This window comes from Humulus lupulus, chromosome 8 (genome assembly GCF_963169125.1).
Source record: "Humulus lupulus chromosome 8, drHumLupu1.1, whole genome shotgun sequence".
Lineage (NCBI taxonomy): Eukaryota > Viridiplantae > Streptophyta > Magnoliopsida > Rosales > Cannabaceae > Humulus > Humulus lupulus.
The window spans coordinates 23346478-23360339 of NC_084800.1; the positions used below are offsets into that span (position 1 = coordinate 23346478).

The 13862-nt window shown below is 35.2% G+C and overlaps 1 protein-coding gene and 1 pseudogene across 1 annotated transcript; both read right to left on the reverse strand.

The window, feature by feature from the left end:
* Positions 1 to 455: 455 nt before the first annotated feature.
* Positions 456 to 2139, reverse strand: LOC133796363 (TOM1-like protein 6). The gene is made up of 5 exons (XM_062233845.1): positions 1741 to 2139; positions 1492 to 1638; positions 1331 to 1412; positions 1117 to 1207; positions 456 to 983 (listed from the first exon to the last, which is right to left on the reverse strand). The coding sequence occupies exons 1-4, from the start codon at positions 1845 to 1847 to the stop codon at positions 1148 to 1150; spliced, it is 396 nt and encodes a 131-aa protein (XP_062089829.1). The 5' UTR covers positions 1848 to 2139; the 3' UTR covers positions 456 to 983; positions 1117 to 1147.
* A 3649-nt stretch (positions 2140 to 5788) lies between these two features.
* On the reverse strand, positions 5789 to 11277 carry LOC133796362 (RNA pseudouridine synthase 7-like; annotated as a pseudogene).
* Between the last annotated feature and the right edge of the window lie 2585 nt (positions 11278 to 13862).

Sequence of the window (13862 nt, forward strand, 5' to 3'; positions counted from 1 at the left end):
AAACATTATCACATTATCGCATATAAAGTGCATCCTAATGACCAAATATCAGCTCTCTCATCGATATCTACATTACTTGGACAATCCCACAACTCAGGAGCTCGCAAAGGTGCTGAACAATGCTTAGATTCCCATTCCTACACAACAAGCAATGAGTACACCATCAATACAAGTACGAAATATTTAATGAAAGATGAAATCTATGTCCATTCCTCCATTACATTGGCATATTCTAACAATAGGAACTTTTAAATTGTACAAATTAAAAATTCAAACATTTTGTAATTTGATAAGTTTTTTAAATGAGGCTATCCAAACAGTAACTAAAAATGCAAAAACTTGATAGAAAACCTCAAAACATGAACACATGTCAAGTCTTCACAAATATGCCATTAATTAAAAAAATTCAATATTTTTTTGTCTCTTAAGACCATGAAAAAATAAACTCGGACCTCATACAAATACCTTGGATCAATGTCATTCATAGTAGCATCTAATTCATTACATACAGAAAGAAATATCAAGTATGCAGCCAGAAAAAACTGGTGCATACAGGGTGGCATGCTTTACTAGACTATATGCAATAGAGACAAGAAATCTAGGACCCAGATGAGCAAAGAAGTTTTTCCAGCTCGTCCTCTACATTAACCAATATGTAAATCAGAATGACCAGCATAAACTACCATTAAACAATCAAAACTCCAAACTACAATTTCTTTATTAATGGAACTCACAGTGTTTCATCTAATCTTTACATTGATGGATTTAAGAGACTTATAATAGTATTTTTATTTTCTTTTGGAAAGGACTGCTTGTCATATATTTCTCTAGTTATGTATAAAAAAAAATTATTGTGTGTGTGTCTCAACCCCTTCAAAACCATCCCGGGCATAACAAAACAAGAAACAGACCTGCCACTCAAGATGACCCAAAACTGCTTTCAGGAGGCCTTTTCTAAGATGCAAAATGTCTCGGGAATCCCCCTGCATCAACATGAAGGAAGTTGATTTAACACATTATACATACAACCTCTGTTCTGCATTTTCTTTATAAAAAGTAATAACAATTACAAAAAAGGAAACTTGATATTGCCAAATCAATCAGTTTATGATTTACCATAGCCACTTTCCTTTTTTGAGCTCTTCTCTTAAACGTGCATCAGCCTGAACAGAATGGCAAGCTCAACTATTACTTCATCTTTTACAGCCTGAACAGAATGGCAAAAGAACCACATTAAGTTTCAGGGATAAGTAGCTCATAGAGATTAAAAAAAGGGGACAAGTAGCTCATATCATAGATCATAGAGATGAAAAAAATTCATTGCTCATACCGCAGAATCACCAGGATTTACTGCCTGTAGCATGTCACGTAGGAGTTCCAGAACATTCTGCATAGCCTCCATGCTTGACAAGCTTTATGAAAAAAAAAATCAGAAGACAAAAATTTTTCAAAACCTAATATCTAGATCATGAACTGCATTAAAATTGTCACCTCAAACTCTCAATTTCTGTAGCCATAGTTTCATCAAGCCTTCTTGAAGCATTGCTAGGCAGTCCATATCCAGGTTGAGGACGACCCATGGTCTGATGTGAAGTAGGGGGTGAAAGAGAGCCTGTCAAGAAATTGTAGCCCAAATTCCTACAACAGATGAAATAAACCAAGTATATATGATACACCATGTTATTCTTAAAGTTGTGAAGAGGACACGAAAACCATGAAAGGTCCAAAATAAAAACATACAGATAGTTTAAGAAGGTCAGAGTCCATAGCTCTTTTGGAATCGAACCAGCAACATTCATTCCCCTAACTTTCCTGCATTGTGGCAACCAAAATCGGACCAGCAACATTCATTCCCCTAACTTTCGTGCATGAGGCAGCAGAGTAATTTGCACTGAAATTGTCGAAAACAGTTGGCACGTAATCCTGTTTTCCACCAAAGAACAAAATGAATATGATTTCAATTGTAGAACAAACCCAGAATTCGTCTTCCAGAACTTACAAATCAAAAAGGAAACCACCCTAATTTTTTTGGAAATTTAAGAGTAGGGGATTGAAAACCTATAATCTTACCAACTAGCAGCACATTAATACAATTAAAAACTGTCTCAAAGGTTACAAAACCACAATCTAAATTTTGGTCATTGGACAAAATTGTAACGCCCCAACCCCAGGGACCGTTACGGTGTGCCTTGTAAACAGTGCTAAACTCGCTAATCGAGTCATTTAGCCAAAATCGTGAACTAAGTATGATTAGCGGTTTAGGGATTAAAAACTTTGGTTAAGATGTAACGTTTCACTAGAACGTTTAACATATACATTGGGATCCCGAAAATATAATTTCAGAGTCTATTACAGAAAATATTTACAACAGGCCGTTCTAAGCGGCAAAACAGGGTTCAACCCTAGTTCCACTTTAAACCTCGGCCATGGCGGACGAGCAGCTGCATATGTACACGCATCACCTAAGCTCTCCAACTCAAGGATGGTCCAGCTTCCTTTTGCCTTTACCTGCACCACGTAGCACCCATGAGCCGAAGCCCAGCAAGAAAGCATAATACATCATGATATAATATCAACAATAACCAAAGTAACCCTTCAGAACCAACGGTCCATACAGGTAGGTGACAATAGCCAAAAGTCACAATAATGAGCATCGCTCCCTCTAGCCATGTGACGATAGGGTCACCAGGGCTCAACTGATAAGTGATTCTTTCTTAGGTTTGGTTAGGACAGGTGCAAGGTGATTAATCACCAACATAACCTTCCTCACGACTCTAGAGTCGAAACTATGGACAACGTCCTTTAGCCATGTGACAAACAGTCACCAGGGTCATATACCTTGGCTATAGTCATCTGGTCGTAGACCAGGCAAGCGCTTATAGTTCTCATTGACCTTCCGGTCGGTCCGGCACTAATACCCCATATGAGTCATTCAATGCCGACCTCGATTAGATCTAATCTTTATTTGGCCCGGCGTTTACAACGCACTGCCACCTCTGACCCTTGGGTCGGTAAAACGCGACCAGTGCTCAGCCCGTGGTGAACTTAACTAATAAGTCACAGCTTCACAGACGGATCTGACACCATTGTCGATTCTGACTAATAAGTCAGCGCCATACACAGGTAAGACATGCCACCAAACATATACCACATGTCCATTACCCAGTAACAAGGTATTCAACATGCTTACTCAACAGATATTAGTACAATTAGGACTATGCATTAACAGAGAGGCTCAAGCTCCGAACGATATCACACCCAATATGCAAAGCATGTCCTAATCTCATGTTCCCATGCATCATATGCAATATATCCCACAATCCAACATGCACCAATAACAGCCATGCATGTCACGTTAACAGTCAACCAACATGCATCAAGAATAGCCATGCATGTCATACATAATAATCAACCGACATGCATCAAGAATAACCACGCATGTCATACTCAATAATCAACCAACATGCATCATAATAGCCATGCATGTCTCATACACACAGGGTGCAGTTTTCTTACCTCAAATCCGAGCTAGAACCAATATAAGAACGACCCTTGAGAATGGTCAACCTTTAAGCCCTTAGCGGTCACCTAATCATAACCAAATATGGAACACCATCAATAACATGATAACCAAAGGTTTTCAAACCAATATCTAGCCTCCAAGAGATCAATCCAAACTAATCCAAGTAGTAGGAACACTCCCGAGGCCCGTATCTAAGTTCCCGGGGTCAAAACGAGCAAACGGGGTGAAAACAGGGCAAGGGCTGCGGTCCTAGCACCTTGGGCCACGGCCCCCAAAATTTCCAGAGGCAAGCGCCGCGGCGCCCCACACAAGGGCCGCGGCGCCCAGCGAAACAGAAAGGCCACCTGCTAACTCGAGCTAGGGCCGCGGCGCCCAACCCAAAACCATTCTCCAACGTGTTTTCAACACTTCAAAGTCCCTAAAAACACATCTAAACATTCCCCAATCATCAAAACAAAGTTCCTAAGCTTCCCAATACCTCAAAACCCTCAAAACCCAAGGTTCAAACAAACCGAAAACTCAACGATTCACAAAATCAATTCAAAGCTTAGAAACTCGAAATAACTCAAAACTTAAACTTCAATTACCTTTGATTGGGTTGTTTTCCGTCAAATCTTTCGGCTAAGAAGCTTCTATTCTTTCCTAGGATCGCTATGCCTCGACCCTCGCTTGATTCCGACTCCTAGAACTCAAGATATCTTCGAAAACGCTCAAACGGTAAAACGGACCGTCGAGAGAGAGAACGAGAGGTTTCCTAACGTATGTTCTTATCTGACAAGCTACTTCAAGCTTAAGTAACATCAAATAAAATCTAGTGCTCAGGGTCCCGAAAACACCCCTGGGGACATTATAGTCAAAACTTCCAGAATTCCATCCTGATCTCAAATACTCCCAATCCATCACCAAATAAACATTTCTATTACCCCGAAATTGACCCCGTTATGACAAAACCGCTAATCCACTATACATGACCGTCTCATGTCGAATAGCTCGAATATATCTCCATAATAATAAAATCTCATTCACAATTTACAATATGCACCCAATTTGCAAATATGCCCTTAATAGGCCAAATTACCAAAATGCCCTCATAACTAAAAATACTCCCATATGCATGCATTCACCATCATATAATAACACCATCATATAATAATATAATTCACGTAAACATGCATATAATCATTAAATACTATAATAAATCAATTATGGCCCTCCCGGCCTCCTAATCAAGGTCCTAAACCTTATTAGGAAGTTTGGGGCATTACAAAAATGATATGCAATCGCATATCAAATAATATTTCCAAAGAAAGAGTAAACAACTAAAACCAAAAAATTTTAGAAAGGGGACCAAAAACACATTCGAAGCTTTAGTTTATTTCTTGCAATTAAGGAAAGAAATTTAAACAGCCAAAAAAAGAAAGAAAAAAAGAAAATCCACGAAAGAATGAAGAAAACGATTAAAAGGGGTTGAATTTTCTCGAGCATTCTTTCCCATTACAATTCAAACCGAAGAACAAAAACTCAAACATGAGTAGAACAGCAAGCGAAGAAGGAAACCGAAGAACGAAAACAAAAGGCATACCCAAAATAAAGGCCTTTACTCAAATTTACAATGCACAAATCTAAGCCTAAAGAAAATCCTAAACATTGTGTCGATTCCCAAATCAATTTCTGAGTATGAAAAATTGAACTGTGAGAATAGAAATTTTAAATTAAGATGAGAAAGGGAATTGAAACGAACCAGATGCAGTAGCCATGGTTTCTCTTCGCAAAAAAATTATAAAGTTTTAATTTCCTAGAATAGTTTCCTAATTAAGTCAGAGCTTGTTATTTTGTTTATCTATAAAATAGGCTCTTGGCCATGTGAATTATTTGTAAAAGGATAGAATAAAAAAACTAAGATTGTCTCTCAATAAAACTGTTTTCTCTCTCTAGTTCTTTGTCATTTCTGTCCATGTCTATTTCTCTCCCTAAATTATCCTCTTCTATTGCTCATTCTTTTTTCTTTCTTGGTTCTACATCAGTAAGGAGGTTTAATTCCAATGTCACATTCAATTAAAATGTTCAAAAAAATTGATCTATGGTTTATTACTTGATATTTTATATAGGAAATTCTAGAATGTGCACATAGAATCAGATAGTGGGACCAGAAAACTTGAGAGCTACCAAATAAAATAATAAAATATGATACCTCTCGATAGGTAAGAAAATCCATTAAAGTAACAAATGGTACATCTTTGTGGTCAATCTCTGCACGATGACAAAACAAGTAAACGCATCATCATCACTTGAGAATAATTTTCAAATAATGAATGGTAAGCATAAATAAATATACATATATAATTAACAAACTGACAATTAAAACCTGTAATAGGAGAAGTCCAGGGAAAGCTCCAGTATGGATTTCGCCCATATCTCATACCTAACCGCTCATTATATAACCTGAAATAGTTATTGCACAAAACTCACCAAAACAAAAGAAAGAAAGAAAAAAACAGAAAAGAAATTAAAATATAAAATAAAAAAGCAATCTCCATACCTGAGTAACTGAGAGAGGGAATGGACTGAGAAAATGCCCAGCCCCTGTTGTAGTGGGAGTGTATACACCCTCTAGAACACTACTTTTCCTATGATATATATGTTATAACTACTACAACAATTGCAGCAGAAATAAAACACATAGCGCAACAGAATATACCATCAAGAGTTACCCTATAAGTTTTATTATACATAGCAAGAAATCACAAAAGAGAAGCCAAAGTAGTAAGAAATGGATTCTCACTGTCACATGTATTAACCAACAGCAAAAGATGTATCACTAATGACAGTTAAAACATAACTAATGGCTATGTCTGGTGTAAAAGCTTGAACTCATATAGTAGAACACTCTAATAAAGTCCAATAAATACTTTAAAAACTTACATCAAATGCTTTACTCCAAAAAATGTATATATATAATGTTAACAACTTCAATACACATGACTTTAATTATATAAATCTGCATATATAGAGGAACACATTATGGAAAAGGGTAAATACATATTTCTAGATAGATTTTAGATTTGATAAATAAATTAAAAATTGAAGGATGACTAAGCTTAGAGAAGCCTAATGTGGAAGTGGGAAAATCCTCATCACATATTTCTCCACAATATCTAGAATGAAAACAATTACCCTAGTATAATAATTAAACTAAACTAAATAAATAAATAAAACAAAAAAGAATAATAGAAAGATGTTTAGCTAAGTGAAGCCCAATCTGGATATGGGCATTCATAAATCCATCCTGGCCCAGAGTATCTAACACAGTGTAGCCACAGACCCTCTTCATGGCCACCATATCTGCAATTATGACAAGGGCAACAAAGTCTTGCAACTAATAAATAAGATTCCAACTCCATTGTCAAACCTCCCCTATATGACGTGTGTGTGTGCAGACCACACATTGTGTTTTTATGCACTTTCATCAATGACATACATACCCCACTCATCATTTATAACAGCTAACAAATGAAAGAAAAAGACTCTAAAACTAGACAACTAGTGATATCATAAATGCATTCTCTATGTAACTCATGTCACAGGCACGATCAAGTATTATATTTTTATGTTTTCACAAATGTCTTACCCTTTCGGAGCCAAATTTGGACAATTTGTACACATGGGATCGATGTTGAAATCTTCACTGGAGTTTTCTTCATTTTTCACATGAACAGTCTTCACCACTTTTAGATGACAATGAAGGGTCTGAACAAGCAGCAACTCTATCTGCACTCATTCCTTTGGTGGAACGATCAACAACTTCATTGGATAGGTAAATCATGTCATTGGCTATTGGATGGCCTGCATGTTGTAAATGAACACGTATCTACATAAAAGAAATAGAATGAGTGAGTAACATAAAGTCATTAAACTCTTATTTACTTAGCTTTTTCAAGCTAAAACAAAGGAAAAATATGCATAGTAGGATCACTACCTCAAGAATTTATGTCCAAATTATCAGTGCAAGCATAACTTTTAACGTTGAAATATTTAGTTCACTAGAGTATTACGCATGTGAGCCCCAGAAAATAAATTAAAGAAAGCGTGCACATCAAATAATTAACCACCAAATTTATTACAATTTATGGAATAAATTTTAGAGATGCAACACGGGTTTTGTAGTATGATCAGTGAATAAAACGTGTTCATGGCATTTTCTTAACTTGGTGAACTTACTTGATGAGTTCTTCCAGTGATTGGCTGGCATGAGACAATGCTATGAATTCCATTGGTACTAATTCTAGTGAACTTGGTACAAGCAACCTTTCCTTTTACTGAAGTGCCACCAGAGGAGTTGAGCACCTGCATAACAAAGAGGTAGGATTTACAAAAGGTATCCTACTATTCTCAGGCACATGCCCAAGGACAATGGCCTCAAATGCATAAAATGAGGGACACTGGAATACCTCTCAGCAGACATCAAAACAAACTAATAATGGAATGTTTTCATATGAAAACTATAGAAAATGTAGCATCAAACTAACCGCTGCTGTGCTCTTTCCTTCCCGGGCATTATAATTTATATTGGCATCTACAACTTTCTGAGAAGGAAAAAAACAAATTAATTAAATGATGATATCAGAATTCAAAATAAGCATGCACTTAGATATCAATATGTGTTGTAAAAAATAACTTTTCTGACTTATGAATCGTGAATTTAAAGCTCAATGCATTTACTTTTGTTTTTCAAAAGGAAACCCCTCGATAAGGAGGTTTAGATTGTGGTAATACAACAACAATAAAAAGTTAATAACAATGAGTTCTCAACTTTGGTAATTGTAAAATTAAGTCTTCAAGATAACCAACAAATTGACAAGCAAAGGTAAGCCAGCCCTGCCTTGCAGCCAGTTACGAACAAGACAATATTTACACAGATATATGTGTTCATGCATAGATTACACAGCTGTACATACCTCATGCTCGGGAAATGCCCCAATAACTCTTGCAATGTACTGTTTTTGCACCTGCCCTGCTTCAATTTGTGACAAATGCACTGTATTAAAGTGAAGAAAGAATATATCATGACTAAAAATACTTATACTTACACTAAGTGCTGGAGAAAAGAGAAATACCCTTTTGTTTTACATATTAATGGATACAAAGACAAATGTTGCTTCTAATAATAAGTAGCTACCAATATACTTGTAAAAAAAAAAAGAAAAAAAAAAGTAGCTTAAAAAACAGTACATAAGAAGCAGCAACAGCAGAAGAGAATGATTCACTATTATCAGCCTCTTTATGTGTATATATACCTCTTGTAATTCACTATCCAAGAACAAGTTTAAGGATTTGGAATGCAATATTAATGAGAAAGACTTAATCAAATCAAAGAGGTCTAGAGTAGTAATCTAAAATCATGAATATAAGAAATCACAAAATCATATTATCTATTTTTGTGAGAAATATATATGTTCTGAACTGTCTAAACATATGTGTGTATTTTTGTACCACTCCCAAGTTCAAAAGTAAGAAATAGTTTACTTTTTCCATGTGAAATATATATGCTCTGAACAGTAAAATACAATCTGAATTTTCTGTATATATTCTTGCTAACCTGGGGGCCACATCAGAAGAAGTTTGATATTCAAAGCAGCAGTTTAGACTGCCAAAAGTCACTATTTCTGAAATGCATAAGAGAGGGCCTATTAAACGTATAGTCATGATCATGAAAATTAAATATATATAATCTACCAGTCACTTTAAATATATATATATAATCTACTCTACCTTATGTCAAGTGTTTAATAGTTTACACTATTACCAACAAATTACATGAACATTACATAAAATTTCCATAAAATACGTAATTCTACCTCTACATAGAACTCATCCTCACAAGTTTATGCAAATAATAAACTAAGCAACAGCTTTAAAAGAAAAAGAAAAACTCTACATAGCTAGTTGTGAAACCAAATCAACATAATCTCAAGTACATTTCACAAATCTCACTTCAGAATTTCAGAATAAGACAATTTAGTATAAAATATTTAGGTACACCACATAATGATTAATGTCAATCTAAAGACAATACAAGGACATACTCGCATAGCAAAATATATCAACATTAATGAACATTAAAGAGATTAAACTTACGGGTTCAGCTTCTTCAAGAACACGAAGTTGTGATTGCTCATTGGCAAGAAGGTGAACAATATGTTCGAGCAAAAACTCTTTTCCTCTTAACTGTCTTTCTCTCCAACCTGGAAAAAGTAATCAATAAATAGATCAATATGATGGCCATGAAAGAAAAACTGAGAAAATACCTTTAACACCATCATTGTTTCAATTCGTTTGTTTACTTATTCTTAATGAATTGGACTAGGAATCAATAAATAGCTCCACACACTTGGTCCAATAAATGAGACTGGGAGGAATAATTTTACACAAGAAAACAATATGGAGATTATTTGCATTCATATGGATGCAAATCAAAGATGATGTCAAAGTACTCAAGCATAGCAACTTTCTTCTTTTTTCATGTTTTTGCCAGCCAGCAATGAAGAATGAAAGATAAAGGCTTGAATACAAAAGCCAATGTAACAATACATTTTCTGTACAGAACACATTCCAAATTAGTTTAAATGTACTTTCATTTGTCAGCTATTCTTCCAATCCAGGGAATCATCTTAACTGTTATTTTATTGTACATACTATATAGAAATGATTTTGGAAGAAGAAAAAAAATGAACCACAATCTGCTTTCCATAAGCAATTTTCAATTCATGTCGAATACAAATGTAAAGGAAAAAATGTAAATAATTTGGAATGGAACCAACACCATTAGCTAGAGATCTGAATAGCCAGAAATTCAAGATGAAGATCAGAATCAGCAACAACTGCTTGTGGATGCATCAGACTGGGGCAGTCTCTCTTTAAAAATGTTCTTTCTGCCTACTAGTAAAAGCAACAATCAATAAAAGCCAAAAGAATCCAAAGTTTGAAACTTTCGAACACACTACTTCCATGTCCAAATATTTTTTCTGGTAACAGAACAAAAAAGTGAGCAACCACTAGCCAAGTGAGATCAGATTCTTATATGTTATTTTGTATCTTATAGGTACACATGTATATTATAGTGTTCAACCAAACCAATGTATATTTCGGGTGGCAAAAATCCAATTGTAAACTGCCCAACTGATCTTAGTTTTTTCTAGTGTGTAAAAATGAGATTGATTACAAAGATCATGACATATATATATATTCTCTGAGACATTCTTACCATTCAAACAAAAAATCATTTAAAATATGCTTATAGTTCTCTGAGACATTTTGTGAAATAAACAATAAGTTCAAAACATCAAATATTTTTAATATTCTCTGACACATTTTGCCAAACACTTGTGTGCTTTAAAAATGAAAAGCTGAGCAAAATAAAAGATTTGAAACCAAATGTCCAAATGAATCTTCTCAAGTGGAAACAAGATATTAAGCAATATATAAACCAGTAACCACATCAATTACTCACAAAAATATAAAGTATAAACCCACTACTCAATTCTATATTATCTATTTCAGCATTCAATCTTATCAATAATAACTATTTCAACTTTCAATTAATTCGATAATAACAAAGAAAAAGTTGAATACAAAGAAAGAAGAAAGCTGACAGAACCTGTTGGAGGAGTCCCTTCCTGTGCCGCTGCTAGTCAGAGAGAGCGAGCCGAGAGCCTGTTGGAGAAGTCGTCGTCGGTGGGTGCTCTGCTTCCTCTGCTGCTCGGCTCACTGGACTGTCTGCTGCCGATAAATATGAGAAAGAGTGTGAGAGCAGAGGTCGGGGGAGGCCGAATTTAATTGCTAAACTGCAGTGAGAGTCACAGTGGGTGAATTATCTCATCTAAAAGTGAAAGCATGGTCCTTATTCATATTACTAATTTAAGCACAAGCTGAGGTAGATTTTGTTCCTTATCTAATGTCTAGAGACATTCATGTACACACTTAGTGTAACATAGGATCACTTCCCGAAAGTTTTACTGTATTACATTAATAATCTACATACATGACTAAAGAACTCGGTTAAAATAAAAGAAATCAAGGAGAGCAATCAATTACCTCTTCCTGTTTCCACTGAGGAAGAAGTTCGTTTAATGCCCGAGGTTCAAAAACATTCCCAGAAATTATGTGTGCACCTAATGAGAGTCATAAAGACAGTGAGCCACAAGTGTAAGAGATAACCCACCTATATCTGCAAGTCTAATACTTCGTAAAACCACAAGAGATAGAATCAACCAAAAAAACAAAAAAAAATTGTATAAGGAACAAAACGAAAGAAATTATTTATGCGAATGCCTGAACCTGTCAATCTCATTTCACAAAAATGAGAAACAGAGCAATGCATTACCCAAACTACAAAGAGAAATCTAAAAAATAAAATGCAAGAGATTTTTAATATCTAGGGGAAACACAAACCAATTCGAGAGTCAATTTTGGGGCTTTCAGAAATCAAAAAAGAAAACAAAACTACATACCAATAATAATAGCTCAATCATGAAAGAGAAAAATCCTCTCAAAATCGATTACTCTTTGGGTTCTTTCAAGCCACTGAATAAATGGAGAAACGAGAAAGAAGAAGAGAGAGAAGAGAGAGAAGAAAGGGAGCTAGAGAGAGAGCAAGGGAAAGCATTTGGTGATGGTGACGAGAACATTACCTGATTTCAAACCAAAGCCTCCAGGGATGATCGTGCCTCCTAGCCTCAGAAGGGACTGGTCAATTCTAATGGTGGGTATTGCGTAAATGGAAGATTCAATGCAGGGAGAGGCATAGATGGGTGCGAAGAAGAAAATGGGGGAGTTATAGGCAGGCTAGGAAACAGGAGAGTCAAAGAAGCCAATGAGGTGAAGCCGCAGAGATTGAGCCGAAGAGAAGTCGCCTCTCTACCGCCGCCGACAAACCAGAACTCCTATATCGCCTTCGAATGTGGTGTAGCCCTTCTCAGGATTTGTCTTTCGTGAAGGGGAGTGAGAGACCGAGAGAGATAGGTCTCATTTAAATAGGTATACAGGAAATGGGTATACCAGGAAGAGAAATAGAGAAGAAAATGAGACACGAGAGAGTATACCAGGAAGAGAAAGAGAGAAGAAAATGAGACGGAAAATGGGTACACGGGAAAGGGGAGTCTATTGTAGAAAAAACTTAGGCATATTTGGCGCTATTTTATTTTCCCTTGCCGCCTGAAACTTTCCTAATATACAATAACTCTTTTTAAATAGTATTATAATGATGTGTTATGGTAATGGGTGTTTGGTGTAGTGTTACTTTGAAGGGTGGAAATAAAAAAAAATTTATGGAGTTTTTGTTGATGGGAAGGTTGGGCTTCACCCTTACAAACTTCTTGGTTTTCCAATTGATTTTCTGGTTTTGATATATGAATCTATATCTGAATTGAATCTTGAGTTTTTTCAGAGGGTTGGGAAAAAATATCCATGTTTGTTGAATTGGAAGAGTTCTGATAATGCCTTCTATTCAAACTTGGTGGCAAAGATTTTTAACAACAAAAATGTATAATATTTTGTTTTGTAACTGGTTACTAGCTAAATTTGTTTTAATCATTTAGGATTTTTGTTTGTGTACCTGGTTACAGATCCTGGTAACCAGTTTCTTGTTTTTTTATATATATTTTTTATTTATTCAGTTGACTATCTTGGATGTTTATCCAAATTCTGAGGAGAGGAAGAAACCAGCAGTGAAGAAGTTTAAGTTGAGCCTTTATATTTGCCAAAGGAGTGTGCTGACGATGGAGATAATATTTCGGGTACCTAGGTACTTGTTAGTGTTGGTGTTTGTTTTAGTTAAAAAAATATTATTTTGTTTGAAATTTATAGGTTTGTTTTTATTTTTATTTTTTGCTATTTTGTAAATTATTTAATTATGTTTTTTCAGGTTGATAGTGAAAAATTGAGATTGATTTGTGAATCAATATCTTCAATAAAAGAGAGGCAACAATTTATTATTAGTGATATTGCAATTATGAGGTCTGAGTTCATGGGGAAACTCATTGATTTGTCTGCAGTGATTGCAAAAATTGTTGAAAAAAATTCAGAAAAAGTTGGAAGTTCTAGTGATGAAATTGCTGGATATAATGAAGTGAAAAAGCCAACTGATTTTGATAATGTATCTAGCCTTATTTCTGATGATTCTAAGGTAACTTGTTTGTTCTATATTTTATTGTTTTTTTTAACGATTTTTTGTTGTAACCAGATTTTTTTTTTGTCCAGTCTTGTGGGGTGGATTTAGGTGAAGATTTTGATGGTAGTAAGGTAACTGGTTTATGTTTCTTAATAGTATGTTGTTTTTTGTTAG

Excerpts from the sequence above, each read along its gene's own strand:
- LOC133796363 (XM_062233845.1), bottom strand. The coding sequence starts at position 1,847 with ATGTTGCTGGTCCGATTTTGGTTGCCACAATGCAGGAAAGTTAGGGGA. Across the intron at positions 1,639-1,740 it reads CTGACCTTCTTAAACTATCT|GAATTTGGGCTACAATTTCT; the intron begins GTATGTTTTTAT and ends CATCTGTTGTAG. Across the intron at positions 1,413-1,491 it reads ACAGAAATTGAGAGTTTGAG|CTTGTCAAGCATGGAGGCTA; the intron begins GTGACAATTTTA and ends TTTTTCATAAAG.